Genomic DNA, 17974 nt, shown 5'->3' with positions numbered 1-17974 from the left:
CCAAGGTGAGCTGCTGTACAAAATTCACTGTTGGAGCAGCTGGGTTCACTTTTATTCTGGAATTCCCAGCAGTGAGCACCCCTGGGATGGGGATACTGCAGCTCCAAACTGGCCCCAGCTCCTGCCCCTGCAGCAATTCCCAGCCAGACAAAGTTCCCAGCCCAGCGTTCCCACTCAGCTCTGAGCAGCAGCCTGCATGTGGGGAAGTTGTGAAAGCCTCGGGGGCCAGGGGAGAGGCAAATGCTGTAAAAAGCACAGAGAACAAACCACAGAGACCTCGTGAGAAGGACTCCCCCCAGCAAATGGATCTGCAGGGACACTCCAGGGACATCAGACATCCTCAGCCTCACTTTGTTTCACTCCACTGAGATGAAACTGGATCTCAATAATTCATTAATGGAAACACCCATAAAATGTAAGAGAAATACATTTTAACTGAGACAACAGCAGCCCTAAAACTGGGTGTGAGTCACTCCTAGAATTTATTGAAACTTGAAATTATTACAAGCTTGGACTGTGAGCAATGAATCCATCCATACCTCACTTTGTAATCAGAGAGGGAACAGGTCAGGAAAACTGATTTATCAGCAAACAGCTGCCCCTGGAGACAGTGCCACTGGCATGAGTAGCAAGACACTGCTCTGACTCATTTATTCTCCATATCAAGTACAACTGGCATCAGTTTGTTGGAGTTTTTTTATTCTAATATCAGGAAATACATTAAATACCAACTGGTATCTCTTACACTGAGCAGCATGAAATTAATTCCAAGGACTGTGGTGCCAGCAAATGTCCTTTGTGCCAGAGCCATCACAAGTCAGGAATACTTTGCTTTGCCATGCACAACCTGCTGAGTGTAGGGACTTGCTTAAAAACCCATAACCTTTTACCAAAAGAAGAAGAAAAAAATCTACTTTATTTTTACCTGAACAATAATATAAAATGTTTAAAATCGGCTCTGAGCCCAGCAGGGCTGGGCTGGCTCTGCCCTGGTTGCTCACTATTGTTCACAGAAGCCTGGACACGGGTGGAGCTGTGGAGCAGAAGCTGCAGGAGGAAGCTGGAGCCCGGGCAGGGAAGGCTGGCAGCCTGCCCTCCCCTTGGCAAGGACAGATCCTGTCCTATGTACACGTTCACAAGTGTGTCCTGGCACGGGAGGGCTTCACACCGAGCCTGGAACTGTCTCAGTTCCACTAGGCTGGGAAGCAAACCAAGGACAAGGGACTGTGAGTTATCTACACACAAGAACCACGTGGCAGCTGTGGGCAAGGGAGCTCAGCCCCACAGCTCTTCTGTCCTCCCAAACTTGTAGATCAGGGTGCTGAGGGGGAAAAGAGAAATAAAAATCAGACCACACATTGGGTGACTTTAACAGTATCCCTAAATCTTACCCTGTGCAATCAACAGCCCAGCCATGAAGTTTTAGTCAGATCAGGATTTGTTGGTGTTTATGTTTGATTTCCTGTGCATGGCTGGAGCTGTGGGAGCCAGCTGAAGCCCAAACACAAAAACAGCCACTCTCACAGCCCTCGTGGAGGAAGAGCCTGGGAGTTGTGAAATCCAAGGAGCCCAGAGCAGCAAGCCTCACTCTGCTGCCTGGGAACCAGCTCAGTGTGGCAGGATGTGCTGGGATAAAACCTAAACAATTCCATTTCCATGAACAAATCAGAAGGAATGTGAAGCCTGGGGTAGAGAATCAGACCCCAAATGCCACATGTTGTGGCTGCCCCATGCTGGAGTGTCCCAGGCCAGGCTGGACAGGGTTGGAGCCACCTGGGGTAGGGGAAGGCGTCCCTGCCCAGGTGGGACTGGCTGGGATTTAAGGTCCCTTCCAACCCAAACCTTCTGGGATTCTAAATAAAAAACGTCAGGCACAAATCTGCCTTCAGCAGCTTCCCTTCTCAGTCCCAGAGGGGGTTTAGGAGCTGCTGTTTCCTGCAGGAATATCCTCCTTTCCCAGAGCCCATGCAGGTCACTGCAAAGCACCTGGTGTGGGGAGGAAGGAAAAGGATCAGCCAGGAACTGAAAGAAGAAAGGAGGTGAGGTGAAACTTCCAGTGACTCATCTTGGAACTGACACTGTTTGACACTTTCAGTGCCTTTTATTCATAAAATCCATGGACTGCTAAATGCATTCCACAGCTAAAAGGAGTTATTAGAGACTCCAAATCGATTTTCAACTGTTACATGATAGATTTAATAATATTATTTGAAATAAATCCAGTGTGCTGTTACAAAACACAGCAGCATGCTCTTACAAAAATGAATTCTCACTCTTTATAGCTGCAGGCTCAGCCAGTGAAGGGAAATTCAGGGAATATCAAGCACCAGAGACCTGAGCCACTGGTGTGAAACAGTCTGGACAAGGGGAATGGGATCCCCCAGCTGGCTCTGCTGGGAGGGGAGCCAAGGCATTGCAGGGCAGAGGTGAGTGATGGCCATTGTCCAAAACCAAAATCACTGGCAATCCCTCATGCAGAACTCTGTGCTTCCCTGGGCACCCACATCCCAGAGCTGCACACCCAGGGGAGCAGAGACAGCTGCACCAACAAGGGAGGGAGCCAAGAGCCTGGCCAGGGCAAACCTGGAATGCCAATGCATGGAAGCAGCAAAGTCCCTCTGGAAAGAGGGGAATCTGCCCAGGTAACTTACCTGAAAAATATTAATGCATTCTGGAAAAACACTGCTAATCCAGGGTACACATTAGTGTCTGCAGAGAGGAACAGAGGAAACACTCAGTGCTTTAGTTCTGATTTAAATCTGGAGGATTTAACAGGGTATTCCAGTAACTGGGAGCTGGGTTTAACAGGATATTCCACTTACTGGGAGCTGGGTTTAACAGGATATTCCATATTCCAGCTCCTGGGAGCTGGGTTTAACAGGGTATTCCAGTTACTGGGAGCTGGGTTTAACAGGATATTCCAGCTATAGGGAGTTGGGTTTAACAGGATATTCCAGCTATAGGGAGTTGGGTTTAACAGGATATTCCAGTTACTGGGAGCTGGGTTTAACAGGATATTCCATATTCCAGCTCCTGGAAGCTGGGTTTAACAGGGTATTCCAGCCACTGGGAGTTGGGTTTAACAGGATATTCCAGCTCCTGGGAGCTGGGTTTAACAGGATATTCCAGCTCCTGGAAGCTGGGTTTAACAGGATATTCCATATTCCAGCTCCTGGGAGCTGGGTTTAACAGGATATTCCAACCACTGGGAGCTGGGTTTAACAGGATATTCCAGCTATACGGAGTTGGGTTTAACAGGATATTCCAGCCACTGGGAGCTGGGTTTAACAGAATATTCCAGCTATACGGAGTTGGGTTTAACAGAATATTCCAGCTATAGGGAGTTGGGTTTAACAGGATATTCCAGCCACTGGGAGTTGGGTTTAACAGGATATTCCAGCTATAGGGAGTTGGGTTTAACAGGATATTCCAGCCACTGGGAGTTGGGTTTAACAGGATATTCCAGCCACTGGGAGTTGGGTTTAACACACTATTCCAGTGTCAATCTCAGACTACAGCCTGGATGCTGTGGCTCACATTTGCCAGACCCCAGGCTTCCATCCCTGTGATTTCCTGCCAAAGCTGGCAAGAGCAGCACTTTGCAGAGGAGCAAACAGGCAGACTTACTCTGTGTGACATATGCTCCAAAGAGAATCCACATGGAAGCAATGAGGGATCCAAACATCAACATGAAGCCGATGAAGAGCCAGATCCGAGCCCCTGCAGGGAGAGTGAAATGTGGATTTTATCCACAGGGACAGAGAATCCAGCTGCTCCTCTGGGAGGATGGGACACAGGAGCTCACTAAAGGCACAACTGGAAAGGGTTAAACCCAAGGATCAAGGATAAATCCACCTGCTCAGTCATTGGAAGGAAGGAAGGATATTCCTGTGCTGAGGTTCTCTGAGCTGGAACATGAATGACACACAAAAAGCACCACAGGCCACTTCAAATGGCAGCAAATCCCTCCAAATTCACAAATGCCATGGAAAAGGCTGCTGGGATCCATGTGGGAAACAGAAAGGGAATTATGAATGGGAGTAGGGAGGACAGCAGGTGCAGGGACACCCTCAGCAGTGACACAGGGAAATGGAAATGTTTGTGACACATCCCCAGGGAATGGCTGCTCCACAGCCACCCCCAGGCAGGAACTGAATTCTCCCAGCAGCTCTGCAGGATTTGCAGGGAAAGTTTAGGAAGCCCAGACATCCAGAAGCTGAATTTCACCAAGTTCCCTTTCTAAAAAAGCCAGCACTTATCTCTAGGGGTTAATTCTGTAAAACTAATTCAGAGAAGTTCTCTCCTACTCCTTATCTCCTGATTACTTCTTTCACCAGGACCTGGAAAAAACCCCCAGCAGGTAAATGATCACCTGAGCAGGATTTGTAGAGTAAATTTACCTGTTCTTCCTAAGCATCCATCACTGTAGCTGTCTCCTCTCACCTGTGCATTTGACACAGCATTTATCCTGGGGGCAAAAAAAGGAGACACAACAGAAAATCAATTTGGAGTTCTAAGTAAAACCCCAGCTTTTTTTTTTTTTTTAACATGTGACAAATTCTGGGAAATTCCCTGGCATTCTGTCTAGTCACAAATCCCAAGTCATCCCTTTTTCTTGCCAATACTGAATGATTCAATAGAAGTTGTTACTTTTATTTACATCTCCACAACAAGAGCCAGGCTATTGCTTCCGCTCCCATTTGAGAAAATTTTGGGCAAGGAACAGCTGTAAAACTTGTAAAAACAGAGGGAAATGCAGTGAATTGTTCCATACTGAGGTAATTATTGCATTCTCCATCCCAGGCCAGGCTGGACACTGGGGCTGGAGCAGCCTGGCACAGTGGGAGGTGTCCCTGCCATGGCAGGGGTGGCACTGGGTGGGCCCTGAGGTCCCTCCCAACCCAACCCATCCTGGGATTCTGTGATTTATCAACCCTGCCAGCAAAGCCTGGCTGTTGCTGGTGGCTCTGTGGTGAGCCCTGTCCCCAGCACTCACATGAAGAAGGCCAGGGTGGAGAAGACCCCGCAGGTGTGGAAGGCGTGGTTCAGCTGCTCCGGCTTGGGATACACCACGGCAGCATCGATCATGATCCACCAGCCTGTGAAAAACTGGGCACAGACACACACAGGGCTGAGCCTGGGGGGCACAGGGCAGCCAGGGCAGGCAGGCAGGGCTGGGCAGCACTGCCTTCACTGGCTCCTAACAAGCACCAACTCCTCTGGACAGTGATGTGGATGTGTTTGATGGGCAATGCCTGCACAAATCCCAACGTTGGTGTTTTCAGGGGAGTGTTTGGGAATCGGCCACACTTTCTGTTCACATTAAGGAGTGGGGTATGGATAAATTTATGCCCAGAGCTGGGGCGTTCCAGGCTGCCCCTGGAACCCTTGCAGTGCCCAAGGCCAGGTTGGACACTGGGGCTTGGAGCAGCCTGGGACAGGGGAAGGGGTCCCTGCCCACAGATGGGGTTTCAGGTCCCTCCCAACCCAAACCCTTCTGGGATTCTGTGAAATTCCCGGTGCAATTTCTGTGAAATTCCCTCTTCCTTGTTCCCCTTAAGAACAAGAATCCAGACTCTAAACACACATGAGATGGAGATGGTGCAGAACAGAGCAGTTCTAACAGATCTAACTCTGCAGGAAATCCACGAGGAATTTCCTCTTAAGGGGAGAGATCAGAAATGGCTCACGGTCAGCAACGTCACAGGCCTTGTGACAACGCTGCTGCCAAGCCCACAGTGACCCCTGGAAGGAGCAGGCTGGATTTGGGGAAGTTAAGTGGCAGAAGTGGCAGAACCAGAGGCCCAAGTGTGACAGTTTGTGGCTCACCAGCACCCCGGCCACGATGGAGGCGATGGCGTTGCGGCGCTCGCTCCAGTCGATGCACTCGCACTCCGGCCAGCGGAAATTGTCCAGGAACCCGGCCATGGCCTCAGCTCACAGTGCCCTGGGGACAGCCCACAGAGCCCTGGGGACAGCTGTCACTGCCCTGGGCACGGCCCACAGTGCCCTGGGCACGGCCCACAGTGCCCTGGGCACGGCTCACGCTGCCCTGGGCTCGGCTGTCGCTGCCGCGCTGTCCCAGCACTCTGTCCTGGACTCTTCCATCAACAGCAGTTCCTGAGTGCCTGAAACACAACCAAAGGTGAGGTCAGTATGGATGCCTTCAGTTTGAGCTTTCATATTTTCCAGATTCTGTACTGCATTAGTGTGTGACTCTGAACTCCACATAAAGTGTCAGCAGTTCTCCTCACGGCTCAGTCACACAGAACAATCCTTTTCCAGCCCAGAACCGAGGACACCGCTGCAGCTTCAGCCCCAAAAAGTGTAAAAACAGTGAACTGAGGAGAGCAAACTGTGAGGGTGGGACTGCATCACCTGGAGCTGTAATTGTAATTAACCCCAATAAGGAAATGGAGCAAAACTCATAAAAGTGTGAAAACTCGTGACCCAGGGTCCAACTTGGATGTAGCCAGAGCCAGGCTCTTGTACTGCCTTGTGCATCCTTTAAAGGCCTTTTAATAAGGGATTTATTCCTTATTTATTTATTTATTACTTCATTCCTTTAACTCTGTCCAGCCCCTGCTCTAGGCAGACTCTCAGTATCAATCAGGAACATCTCGAGATTATGGACAACTCCCATGACTGACAATCTGGGGGCTTTTACAGAATTCAGGTTTTATACAGAACCTTCCAGTGGAATTTGCCCCACCCATGGCAGGAGAGGAAATGAGATTGTTTTAAAGCCATCCCAGCCCAAACCATTCCATGATAAACTATGTTGAGCTATATTCACAAAACAAGCTCCCTTACACAGAACTACAAAAGAAAATCACCACACAACCCCAAAGCTTATGGCAGAACTTGGTTCATAAGTCATGTCAAGGAGTCTCAATTAAACTCTAATATTTCCAATCTCCAGTCCAACAGATAATATGATTTAGTGCCTTTTTAACACAGAGAAAGAGCCCAACTCAGCAAATCAAACCCTGATTCTGAGGGTAGAGAAGGTCTCAGTGCACAGAGAAAAGGTCACAGGGAGCCTCAAATATGGGAAGAGAAAAGCAAAGTTAATTAACTGACTCACAGCTGCCCTTAGCACCATTCTAATTTGCTTTAGTATTGTCAACTCCTGCAGTTCCCAACCTGCCATAATTAATTTCCAGCCATTTGGTAAAGAGTAACAAAAATGTCCTTCACAACTGTGTGACAGCACAGACTGCTGGAGAACATTTTCTGGTTAATAACAGCAGGGAGAAGAAGTGGAATAAAAATCAATCAATAAACAGTTTGTCCATGCTGCAAACACAGGTCACCTCCTGGAGCACAATCCAAAGGTTCGTCCTCCAGAAACCCACACTTGTGATGCCACATCAAATCCCAAAGTTATTTTAATTTGTGCAGCATCTGGGCTCAGCCATCTGGTGATTCTCCTCAGGAATTCTCCTCTCACCTTTCCCTGGCAGTGGTCAGATCCCTGCTCATCCCACAGCTTTCACAGGGAATTGCTGTGCTCCTACAGAATTCCAGGGTCAGCAGGGTGGGAAAAGCCTTGGAGATCATCCAGTGCCTCTCAGGGCCACATCCAAACACCTCCTGAACACTCCCTGAGACAGGGACTGCAAAGCTCCCTGGGCAGCCCCTGCCAAGGCCTGAGCTCCCTTTCCATGGGCAAATTGCTGCTGCTGTCCCAGCTGAGCCTGCCCTGGCCCAGCCTGAGGCCGCTCCCTCTGCTCCTGTCCCTGTTCCCTGGAGCAGAGCCCGACCCCCCCGGCTGTGCCCTCCTGGCAGGGACTTGTGCAGAGCCACGAGGGCCCCTGAGCCTCCTTTGCTCCAGCCCCAGCCCCTTCCAGCTCCTCAGGGATTCTGCAGCCCCTTCCAGCTCCTCAGGGATTCTGCAGCCCCTTCCAGCTCCTCAGGGATTCTGCAGCCCCTTCCAGCTCCCTCAGGGATTCTGCAGCCCCTTCCCAGCTCCTCAGGGATTCTGCAGCCCCTTCCAGCTCCCTCAGGGATTCTGCAGCCCCTTCCAGCTCCCTCAGGGATTCTGCAGCCCCTTCCAGCTCCTCAGGGATTCTGCAGCCCCTTCCAGCTCCTCAGGGATTCTGCAGCCCCTTCCAGCTCCTCAGGGATTCTGCAGCCCCTTCCAGCTCCTCAGGGATTCTGCAGCCCCTTCCAGCTCCTCAGGGATTCTGCAGCCCCTTCCAGCTCCTCAGGGATTCTGCAGCCCCTGCCCAGCTCCCTCAGCTGAGTTACAGCTGCTCCTGAAGCCCTTCCTCGTGTTCCACTCTTAAATGGCTCCACTTTCTCTGTTCCTCTTCGGAGCTGTGTCTGTCCCTGTCCTGCAGCAATTCCTGTTTCCCCTCCCAGCTCCTCACCCACCCACACTGGAACTCTCACAATTCCTGCTGCTGTCCCATTGTGGGCTGAGGGACCTTGCCTGGGAGTGGCTGCAGGGAAACAGAGAATTATGGATTGGGTTGGGTTGGGAGGGACCTTAAAGCCACCCAGAGCCACCCCTGCCATGGCAGGGACACCTCCCACTGTCCCAGGCTGCTCCCAGCCCCAGTGTCCAGCCTGGCCTTGGGCACTGCCAGGGATCCATGGCAGCCCCAGCTGCTCTGGGACAACCCAAAAGGGATGGGCAAATGCCCCCAAGGTATTCAAGAAATCCAGCTAAAATATGGATTTAATGTGGCAGCGAAAAGGAGTGCACTGACACAGGGGAGGGGAGAGATCTCCCAAGGGACCTCAGCAGAGCATCCCTGGGGCATAAAGGGGCCACAAGGCAACAGTGGGCAGGGCAGTGAGAGAGGCAGAGTGTCCTGGGCTGGGGAACGAGAACGAGGAGAGGAAATGGGATTGGCATTGTGTCCCTGAGCCCCACAGGTGATTTCCCACCTGCAGAGCTGCCCCAGCCAGGGAGGAGCTGGAGCTGCTGCAGAGCCCAGAGGAGGCTCCAGGATGGGCAGAGGGATGGAGCAGCTCTGCTGGCAGGAAAGGCTGGCACAGCTGGCATTGCTCACCTGCACAGGAGAAGCTTTGGGCTGAGCTCAGGGTGGCCTTGCAGGGCCTGGAGGAGCCCCAGGAAAGCTGGAGAGAGACAATTGCCAGGGGATGCAGGGACAGCACACAGGGAATGGCTTCAGACTGAAAAATTACAGGTTTAGATCAGAGATTAGGAACAATTTCCTGCCTGGCAGGGTGGGCAGGCCCTGGCACAGGGTGCCCAGAGCAGCTGGGGCTGCCCCTGGAGCCCTGGCAGTGCCCAAGGCCAGGCTGGACACTGGGGACAGTGGGAGGTGTCCCTGCCATGGCAGGGGTGGCACTGGGTGGCTTTGAGGTCCCTCCCTACCCAAACATTCCATGACCTGTAATTCTCCATAATTCCTTAGAAAAAGAGGAAGAACACAATAAACTGCATTTTAACTCCCAGGGACACAGGGACAGCTGCCAGCCCTGCACACACCCTCTGGGGGAGGCAGATGCCTTCAGCTGGCATTTCCCACCTGCATCAAGGGCAGGACTCATCCCTGCTCTCAACTCCCCCACCCACACAGCTCCCAGGCAGGAATCAGGTACAGCCCTTGGAATTCCTGTCCTTCAACGCCCTTCCCACCATCAGCCTCCTCCCCTGTGCCAAGGGCAGGCAGGGACATTCCTCAGCCTGTCCAGCAACCACAAACACCTCTGCAGGAAGCAGCTGGGCACTCTGGAGCTGGAAAAACCACCCTGGCAGAGGGGAGCACGGAGAGCAAACCCACTGCTCTGCTGTGCAGACAGAAAACACAACAGCAGCTCCACATTTCCACCTGAAAATCGGCTCTTCTCTCCCCAAATGAGCTGATGGACAAAATATTGAAAGCAGTTGCAAGGAAATAGGAAAAGTCTGCAGGAAGAAAAATGCCTTATGTGGAATATCATTGGGTTAGTAAAGAACAGAACTGCCTGTTTCCAAAGACAGGAAAATACAAAAGGAAAAGGGAAGAAACTTAAAGACATGAAGAATATTCAAGTTTTCCTTGAAGAAGATGCATCTTCCACAGGCAACTCCTCAGAATATCCTTTAGGTCACACATTTCCCCACATGCACAGAGGATGAAAAGAATATCAGGGGCTTATGCGAACATTTCTGTAACAGCCATTGCCGTTTTCCCACTTATTTCAGTCATTTCCTGCACTTTCACTTTCATTCTCCCTATTCCACAGCACTAATTTTTAAGTATTACAGAAAGACAAGAGCAAAGAAAGGAAATTTTAAACTAATTTGCACAAAAACAAGGATGTGTAGCAAACTGATTAAAAAGTGATATTAACTATATTTCCATTCCTTACCAAGCCCTGGGTCCCGGGCAGTGCCAAGGCCAGGCTGGGCACTGAGGAGCAGCTTGGGGACAGTGGGAGGTGTCCCTGCCATGGCACGGGTGGCACCGGCCAGGATTTAATGTCCCTCCAAACCCGACTCAAACAATTCCATGATTTATCCCTTTCCACCAATGCGCAGCTCAGCCCCAGGACTCCCCGCAGCAGAGGTTCTTTAGGAGCGATATTAAAGCTGAAAATTGAGGAGGCCGGGTACAGAACCCATGTGGATCCCGCAATTCTCCAGGGCTGGCTCTGCCCCAGGCCCGCTCCGAGCGCATCGCCGTGCCCGCCCTGGCACCGGGGCGTGGCGGGGCACGGCGAGCCCCGAGCCCGAGCTACAGCCCCGCCAGGGGTTCCTAGGGCCGGCCGGGTACATTGTTATTTAGATAAAACACGGCATTTTCTCCGTTAACCTCCCCTACCGAGCCCGCTCCCCGCGGAGCACAGGCGGCGCGCCCTCAGGGCCGGACAATCCGCGACACGTCGGTGTCCCAGGGAGCGGCCCCGGGTCCCTCCCGGTGCGGTGCCGCTCTCTCTCTAGCCCCCCATACCGCCCCCTATCCCTGTCTCTGATGCCGGTCCCAGTCCCGGTCCCAGTCCCGGTCCCGGTCCCCGTCCCGGTGCCGCCCGGCCCGGCCCGGCGCGGCCGCACGTACCCGCTCCGGGCGAGACGCTTCCGCCTGAGGGCACCGAGCCCCCTGACTGACGTGCCCTCTGCCCAATCAGAGCCGAGCGCTGCGCGTCAGCCGAGGGCCGGGTAAGGACAGAGCGGGGTGATTGGCCAATGCGGCGCCACACGCCGTAAGCCCCGCCCACTGCTGCTCGGGCGGGGCGGGAAGAGGCGGGGCCAGCGCGCTCCCGCCTTTCCCTCAGGCCCCGCCCCCTCCCTCACGGCCGGAGCCCCTCCCGTCATGGCCGCCCCCTCACGGCCCCTCAGCCCCAGCGCCGCCGCCACACGGCCGGGAGTGACCCCCGGCCTCCTCCGCCGCCCCACGGGAACAGCACAGTATTGTCATTCTCGTGTTGGAATAGATAACGTTCACCCCTAAATGCTCTTACACCTCAGTCCGGTGTCTGGTTTAATGAAAATAAGCGGAATTAATAAACATGGATACATTCTAACTCATAGGATCAATCACGGAATGGTCTGGGTTAGAAGGACAAGCAATACTGGACAAGCAATATGGGGATAACATACATGTCAATAAATGGCCATCTAAAACAGCCAAACAAATAAGTGCCAAAAGACAGATGTTGAATAAAAGCCCTGGGAAAAGAAGAGAACTGGATCAAAGTCAGCGTTTTAAGGATTAGAGGGCACATCTCACAGATGTGGAATTGAAAGAATCACATTGTGCTCAAAGTCCTCCCTGCTTCATTTTATAACCTTAACTTAAATGCACACACTGTGCTCCATCAAGCCCAGAGACACCACACTCCCTGCTCCCTCAGAGGGGCATAAGAATAAACATTTATCACGTACATATTTCTTTTACAGGGTGCCCTGCTCTTGCTTCTCCTTTATTCCTCCTCCTCAGAGCCCGCTCTGTATCTCCACGTTCATCCTAAGATGTTACTGCTCTGAAACATAGAAATCCTCAGCATCTACAGTGCCTAGAGAAGGAAGGAATTTCTTCTCAGTATTTGTTTAAATCTCTCTTTCAGTTTCAAGCCATTCCCTGTTGTCCTGTGGGCAAGAAACAGATTCCTCAGCCTGAGAAAAACTGATATCTCAAACACTGTATCTTCATAATATATAAAATTATATACCTATACAATCTTTTGTCTTCATATTAAGATGTCACTTAAGCCTTTCAAGCCACAAGGCATGTGGCCATTAAACCAACAAATAGGAAGTTCTGGGAATAAACAACGTGGTTTTGGATCTGGGATCAGCAACGGCTGCACCCTTTTTCACCGTCATAAAATAACATTTATCAAATTCAAATTAACAGTCCAGTGTCAGCCAGAAAAATTCCTTCTGAAGGCCATTCTCTCCTGGATCTTCTGTGTGCAGTGGTTGATATTCCTTGGTATTGACTAAACACTGCTCTTAAGAGCAACAAAATTATAGACAAGCCCTGAAACACTGAACTCCTCTAAACACCTGGGGAACATTAAAGTGGAAATTATTTTTTCCATCGTCACTGTAAATGTTGCAGAAGTGGATTTTTGTGCCCGGCAGGTTTTGATGGCATCAGTGCAAGGCTGATTTGAAGTTCCTCAGTCAGGTCATACGTGCCCCATTTAAACCCAAGTAGTTTTAATAAGAACATAAAAATCCCTCATTCTGCTGATTCACCCTTTATGGCACCTCTGGTATTGAAGTGCTGATGCTTCTTTGTGAGCCAAAGTGGGACGGTCCCATTTCCTGCAAACTGGTTTCTATTCACCCTTGTGCCATGAACTGGATTTGCACTTGAAATCTCCCACTGGATTTGTCTGAACAGCAATTCTAATCCAATTATTGCAGATCCTAATGTGAATCAAAATGTGAGATTTCTGAGAGTACCATGTCAAAGGACCTTCAGAAAAGTATCTTTAATTCACAGTATCTTTAATTAAGTTTTTGTTATAAACAAGAATAAATTATGGAAATAAACATTCATACACAGAGCTGGAAGGTGTCCCTGCCCATGGCAGGGGGTGTTCACCAATAAATAAATTTCCAAGACCTCTTTCTCTGTAAAAGATGCAAAAATAGACTTGTGCACATGCACATTTCGAGCCAAGACATCCAGAACCCTCCCTTCACAGCCAGTGAATTTACCCTTGAAGAGGTGAATGTACTTTTAAAAAATATGCAGAGAACCTGCCAAAAATTCATGAGTTGTAAGTATTGAAATGAGAGCAAAGGTCAAACAGGGCACAGCAAGACTCCATTTTAATGTGTTTTTCTTATGCCTCTGTTTCCCCTTTGAAGTGATAAGAGCCTGTAAAAGTGATTACTGTGCTGAAGTGAAGCATTAATTTGGATTTCAGCAGAAGGAAAATGGCCTGCAAAAGAAGAACTGATTTGTTGCTGCTGTGGTTTAACCCAGCCAGCAGCTGCTCAGGGGTGGGGAGGTGGGGAGGGCACAAAAGGTGCTGTGCAAGCCCTGCCCAGCAATAAAACCACCCTGGAATGGTCAGCACTGCCTCCAGCCAGAACCCAACACGCAGCCCCAGACTAACGATGAGAAAAATTAACTCTACCACAACCCAAACTGGCACATTTCATTTAATAATATTTAAAAGTATCTCAATTATTTATAATGCAAATGGTCATCACGCAACCAAATTTCCTTCAAGTAGTGCAACAGCGTGGATTTGACATTTCCAGCGAACCTGAAATTTCTCTAGTGCTATATTTCATTAATAAAGTGCATTCAAAAACCTTGGCAAGAGGAATTAGCGTGAATTATTTCGGTGCAAGTTTTAACCACCTCAAGAGAGCAGACTTCCACCCAAACCTTTCGCCCTCTTCCCCCCCGTTTTCCTTCGTGCCTGGATCAGAAACCTTCTCCACGACAGCCTCGTAAGTCTTTCGCGCTCGCAGGATCTCCTTGTCGGTGCTGAAATGCACCATCTGCCTGCTCAGGATGGGCACCACCAGGTTGAAGTTGTCAACCCTCTTGTTCAGCTTCCTGATGTCTTCCGCGAACTGCTCGCAAACGCGGCCCCACTGCTTCTGCTCCGACAGCGTCATGGGCTCCCCCAGCTTCCTCCTGGAGGCCACGATGCTCTTCCTCAGGCGCCCGATGGTCTCGCGGATCTCCTTCTGCAGCAGGATCCACTCGGGCTGGTAGCCGTTGTCGATGAGGATCCTGTTCAGGTTGTGGGTCATGGGGTCGATGTGGGGGCTGTGCGAGAACTTCTGCAAGGGCTTCCCTTTGCCGCTCAGGTTGTCGAAGTCTCCTTTGGCCATGGACTCCTGGATGAGGTCCTCCACCAGCCGCTCCACGGCCTGGGTGATCTTCACCTTCTTGCTCTGCCGCACGTCCTGGGCCCTGCTGAGGTCGCTGCCGGCGTAGCGGCTCTCCAGGCGCTGCTGCCGGTACTCCAGCACCTGCTCGGTGGCGCGGTCCACGCGGAACTGCATGTACTGCTTCTCCCGCTGGCTCGGCGTGCCGATGCCCACGCCCTCGAAGCTCAGGTAGTGCCTGTGCTGCAGGGACTTGGACTTGAACTGGTCTTCCTCCTCCTCGCCGGAGTCTGATTTCTGTTTGGCTGCCAGGTCGCCGAGCACCACCCTGTAGGCCTCCTCCACCCGTATGAAGGCCCTGGAGTCGGCCATGCCGGAGCTGCTGTCAGGGTGGTATTTTTTGGCAAGATTGTGGTAGGAGTTCCTGACGTCGTCGAGGGAACAGCCTTCCTCCAGCTCCAGAACCTTGTAAGAGTCCTTGACGTCGTTTTCGGGTTTGTAACCCGACAACATCCTGCACAGAAATGGCTTCAGCTTCCTTGGGATCATGGCTCCCCGTCCCATCAAACGGTGCCCCATGTTGTTACTCAGCATGACACAAAGCCACTGGGGATTTCTTCACATGCAGCTACATTATAAAGAACCTGCAGACACATTTGCATAAAAATAATGTTAAATATCCTTTTTTTAAAAAAACTTCCAGGGCATAAGTCTTATCTTTAGCCTGATGTATTAAAGAAATCTCTACTAAAATTTACCAGTATTTTTATCTTTAACAGACTATTATTGAAATCACAGAATCCCAGAACGGTTTGGGTTGGAAAAAGCCCACCCAGGGCCACCCTGCCATGGCAGGGACACCTCCCAATGTCCCCAGTGTCCAGCCTGGCCTTGGGCACTGCCAGGGATGCAGGGGCAGCCCCAGCTGCTCTGGGCACCCTGTGCCAGGGCCTGCCCACCCTGCCAGGGAACAATTCCTCATTCCCAGTGTCCCATCCAGCCCTTCCCTCCTTAAGCTTAAAAACATTAATTTACATTTCTAATTAGTTAGTATTGAAGTAGTAGTATTACAATGTAAATGAAAATTAATTCTCAATTTACTTTTTTCCTGGTATGACAACAGGAACATGGGTTTGTTCTGCACTGCAGAATTCCCTGGAAGCATTTTTATCACCTTTATTCTTCTACTGTTTATTTTATTGCCTTTCAGCAAACATTGTAAACTGGAAATAAGCTCGATGCTGCACAATAACTGCTGAAACAAATCTCTCCCTTCTCCTCTGTACCTACATTCAGCAATAGCTCAATTTCCTATTCCCTTGGATCAAGACCTACGACCTGGTACTTTGGCAGAGGAGGTCATCCCAGCACAGCAACATCTGGATCAGCACTCAGGTTACAGATTCACTAGGTCAGCCTTTGTATCCCTGCAGTTGACAACTTCCTTCCTGCTGGTGCCAGGCAGGGGCCTAAACCTGGAATTCAGAGCAGATCGATAGCAGTGAGTGTGTCACTGTGTCAGCAATTCCAGTGATTCTGGGTTATCTGGGGACACAGCCAGGACAGCACCTCAGCAGGTGACAAAGCCAGTCCTTAGGTAAAATCAAGGTAGAAATATATAACACTAACTGGACACACCAGTTACACATCAGCCAACTCTTCTTTATTCATGGAAATCTTTATGGAAATGCTGGATCAGTGGACCTAAAGACACAGAGAGGGCAACATCTCCTTTGCTCACTCCATCTCCAAACAAAAAACTAGGTCAAATCAACTCCTCAAGGTTAATGAAAGAATAAGCAGCATTTATGTCTTCAGCACAAACCAAATTGCCCTTCTGCCCTAACCCAAAGAAGGAAAAGGACAAGTACTTGGGACTGGATCAATCCTCGATGTTTTCAGCTGGCTTTGATCCATGTAAGGCATTAAGTCATCAGCTTGTGATAATGGAGCTCATTAACACCTTTTATTTATGACCCAGTGATTTCATTCCATCTGGGTGGCAGACAAAGATAACTACTAATTTTCATACAGCCATAAAACCCCATGTAACTACTACTTAAAGAGAATGATCAATAAACACACTTTTAAAATTCAATTATTGCTCCGAAAGTGACTTTCTCATAACTCGGTAGGCGCGATTTCAGGAAACCTGTTGTTAGGATCCATATATAGAACCCTCACCCCGCGAGGGGGCCGGCTGGGAAAGGAGGGTTACTCCAGAGGTGTGAATGCAGCGATGCCGCTGGGATTTGGGAAGGGGGATGCATTGGGCCCCCAGGAGCCAGCCCCGCTCCCTCCCTCTCTGCTCCCCGGGGTCCCGCACCCGGAGCCCGGCCCGCCGCCGCCTCACCTGCCTGGTGCCGCCGGCCGGCCCCGGGAACGGGCCGGTAACGGACCCGCAGGAAGAGGAGGGGCCGCAGGAAGAGGAGGGACGGGCCGCGCTGTGACCCCGCGCTCAAGGACAGAGAGAGAGGAAGGAGCGGGCAGGGAGGGCAACACAGGGGCCAGACCGGAGGGTCGGGGAGAGAGAGAGGCAGGGAAGTAGGGCAGGCAGAGGGAGAGAGAGGGGAAAGAGTGGAGAAGGAAGGGAGCAGGGCGGGAGAGGGTCCCGCTTGTCCCCGCTCTCCGCCAGGGGGCGCCCGAGCGGCGCCGCAGCCGTGAGGGGAGGGAGCCGCGAGGGGAGATGTGCCATGGTGGGGCTGAGGGGAGATGTGCCATGGTGGGGGCTGAGGGGAGATGTGCCATGGTGGGGCTGAGGGGAGATGTGCCATGGAGGGGCTGAGGGGAGATGTGCCATGGTGGGGCTGTGAGGGGAGATGTGCCATGGTGGGGCTGAGGGGAGATGTGCCATGGTGGGGCTGAGGGGAGATGTGCCATGGTGGGGGCTGAGGGGAGATGTGCCATGGTGGGGCTGAGGGGAGATGTGCCATGGAGGGGCTGAGGGGAGATGTGCCATGGAGGGGCTGAGGGGAGATGTGCCATGGAGGGGCTGAGGGGAGATGTGCCATGGTTAGGCTGAGGGGAGATGTGCCATGGAGGGGCTGAGGGGAGATGTGCCATGGAGGGGCTGAGGGGAGATGTGCCATGGTGGGGGCTGAGGGGAGATGTGCCATGGTGGGGCTGTGAGGGGAGATGTGCCATGGAGGGGCTGAGGGGAGATGTGCCATGGTGGGGCTGTGAGGGGAGATGTGCCATGGTGGGGGCTGTGAGGGGAGATGTGCCATGGTGGGGGCTGTGAGGGGAGATGTGCCATGGAGGGGCTGAGGGGAGATGTGCCATGGTGGGGCTGAGGGGAGATGTGCCATGGTGAGCCTGTGCCATGGGGCTGTGAGGGGCGAGGTGCCATGGTGGGGCTGAGAGGAGATGTGCCATGGTGGGGGCTGAGGGGAGATGTGCCATGGTGGGTCCATGAGGGGAGATGTGCCATGGTGGGTCCATGAGGGGAGATGTGCCATGGTGGGTCCATGAGGGGAGATGTGCCATGGAGGGGCTGTGAGGAAAGGTGTGCTATGCGGGGCTGTGAGGGAAGATGTGCCATGGTGGGGCTGTGAGGGGAGATGCCATGGTGGGGCTGTGAGGGGAGGTGCCATGGTGGGGCTGTGAGGGGAGGTGCCATGGTGGGGCTGAGAGGAGATGTGCCATGGTGGGTCCATGAGGGGAGATGTGCCATGGTGGGTCCATGAGGGGAGATGTGCCATGGAGGGG

General features: G+C 51.7%; 2 protein-coding genes across 4 annotated transcripts; both read right to left on the bottom strand.

The window, feature by feature from the left end:
- Window positions 1-459: 459 nt before the first annotated feature.
- Window positions 460-11053, bottom strand: TMEM50B (transmembrane protein 50B). Of its 2 annotated transcripts, none has more exons than XM_058825415.1 (7): window positions 11019-11053; window positions 5830-6128; window positions 4997-5109; window positions 4401-4468; window positions 3628-3720; window positions 2652-2709; window positions 460-1321 (listed from the first exon to the last, which is right to left on the bottom strand). In XM_058825415.1, exons 2-7 carry the CDS (start codon window positions 5926-5928, stop codon window positions 1276-1278), a joined length of 477 nt encoding a protein of 158 aa, XP_058681398.1. In that variant the 5' UTR covers window positions 5929-6128; window positions 11019-11053; the 3' UTR covers window positions 460-1275. The 2 variants fall into 2 exon arrangements, with proteins under 2 accessions (XP_058681398.1, XP_058681399.1); XM_058825416.1 differs by lacking the exon at window positions 11019-11053 and adding an exon at window positions 10333-10622.
- A 1862-nt stretch (window positions 11054-12915) lies between these two features.
- DNAJC28 (DnaJ heat shock protein family (Hsp40) member C28) lies at window positions 12916-16669 on the bottom strand. 2 transcript variants are annotated; one of them, XM_058825674.1, is made up of 3 exons: window positions 16620-16669; window positions 15605-15741; window positions 12916-14910 (listed from the first exon to the last, which is right to left on the bottom strand). In XM_058825674.1, the coding sequence occupies exon 3, from the start codon at window positions 14858-14860 to the stop codon at window positions 13763-13765; it is 1098 nt and encodes a 365-aa protein (XP_058681657.1). In that variant the 5' UTR covers window positions 14861-14910; window positions 15605-15741; window positions 16620-16669; the 3' UTR covers window positions 12916-13762. The 2 variants fall into 2 exon arrangements, with proteins under 2 accessions (XP_058681657.1, XP_058681658.1); XM_058825675.1 differs by having other exon boundaries at window positions 15602-15741; window positions 16620-16632.
- Window positions 16670-17974: the final 1305 nt, after the last annotated feature.

The sequence above is a fragment of the Ammospiza caudacuta genome, chromosome 2 (genome assembly GCF_027887145.1).
Source record: "Ammospiza caudacuta isolate bAmmCau1 chromosome 2, bAmmCau1.pri, whole genome shotgun sequence".
NCBI classification, from domain to species: domain Eukaryota; kingdom Metazoa; phylum Chordata; class Aves; order Passeriformes; family Passerellidae; genus Ammospiza; species Ammospiza caudacuta.
Note: the sequence above shows the minus strand (reverse complement) of the source record. Positions and strands in the feature narration are given on the sequence as shown.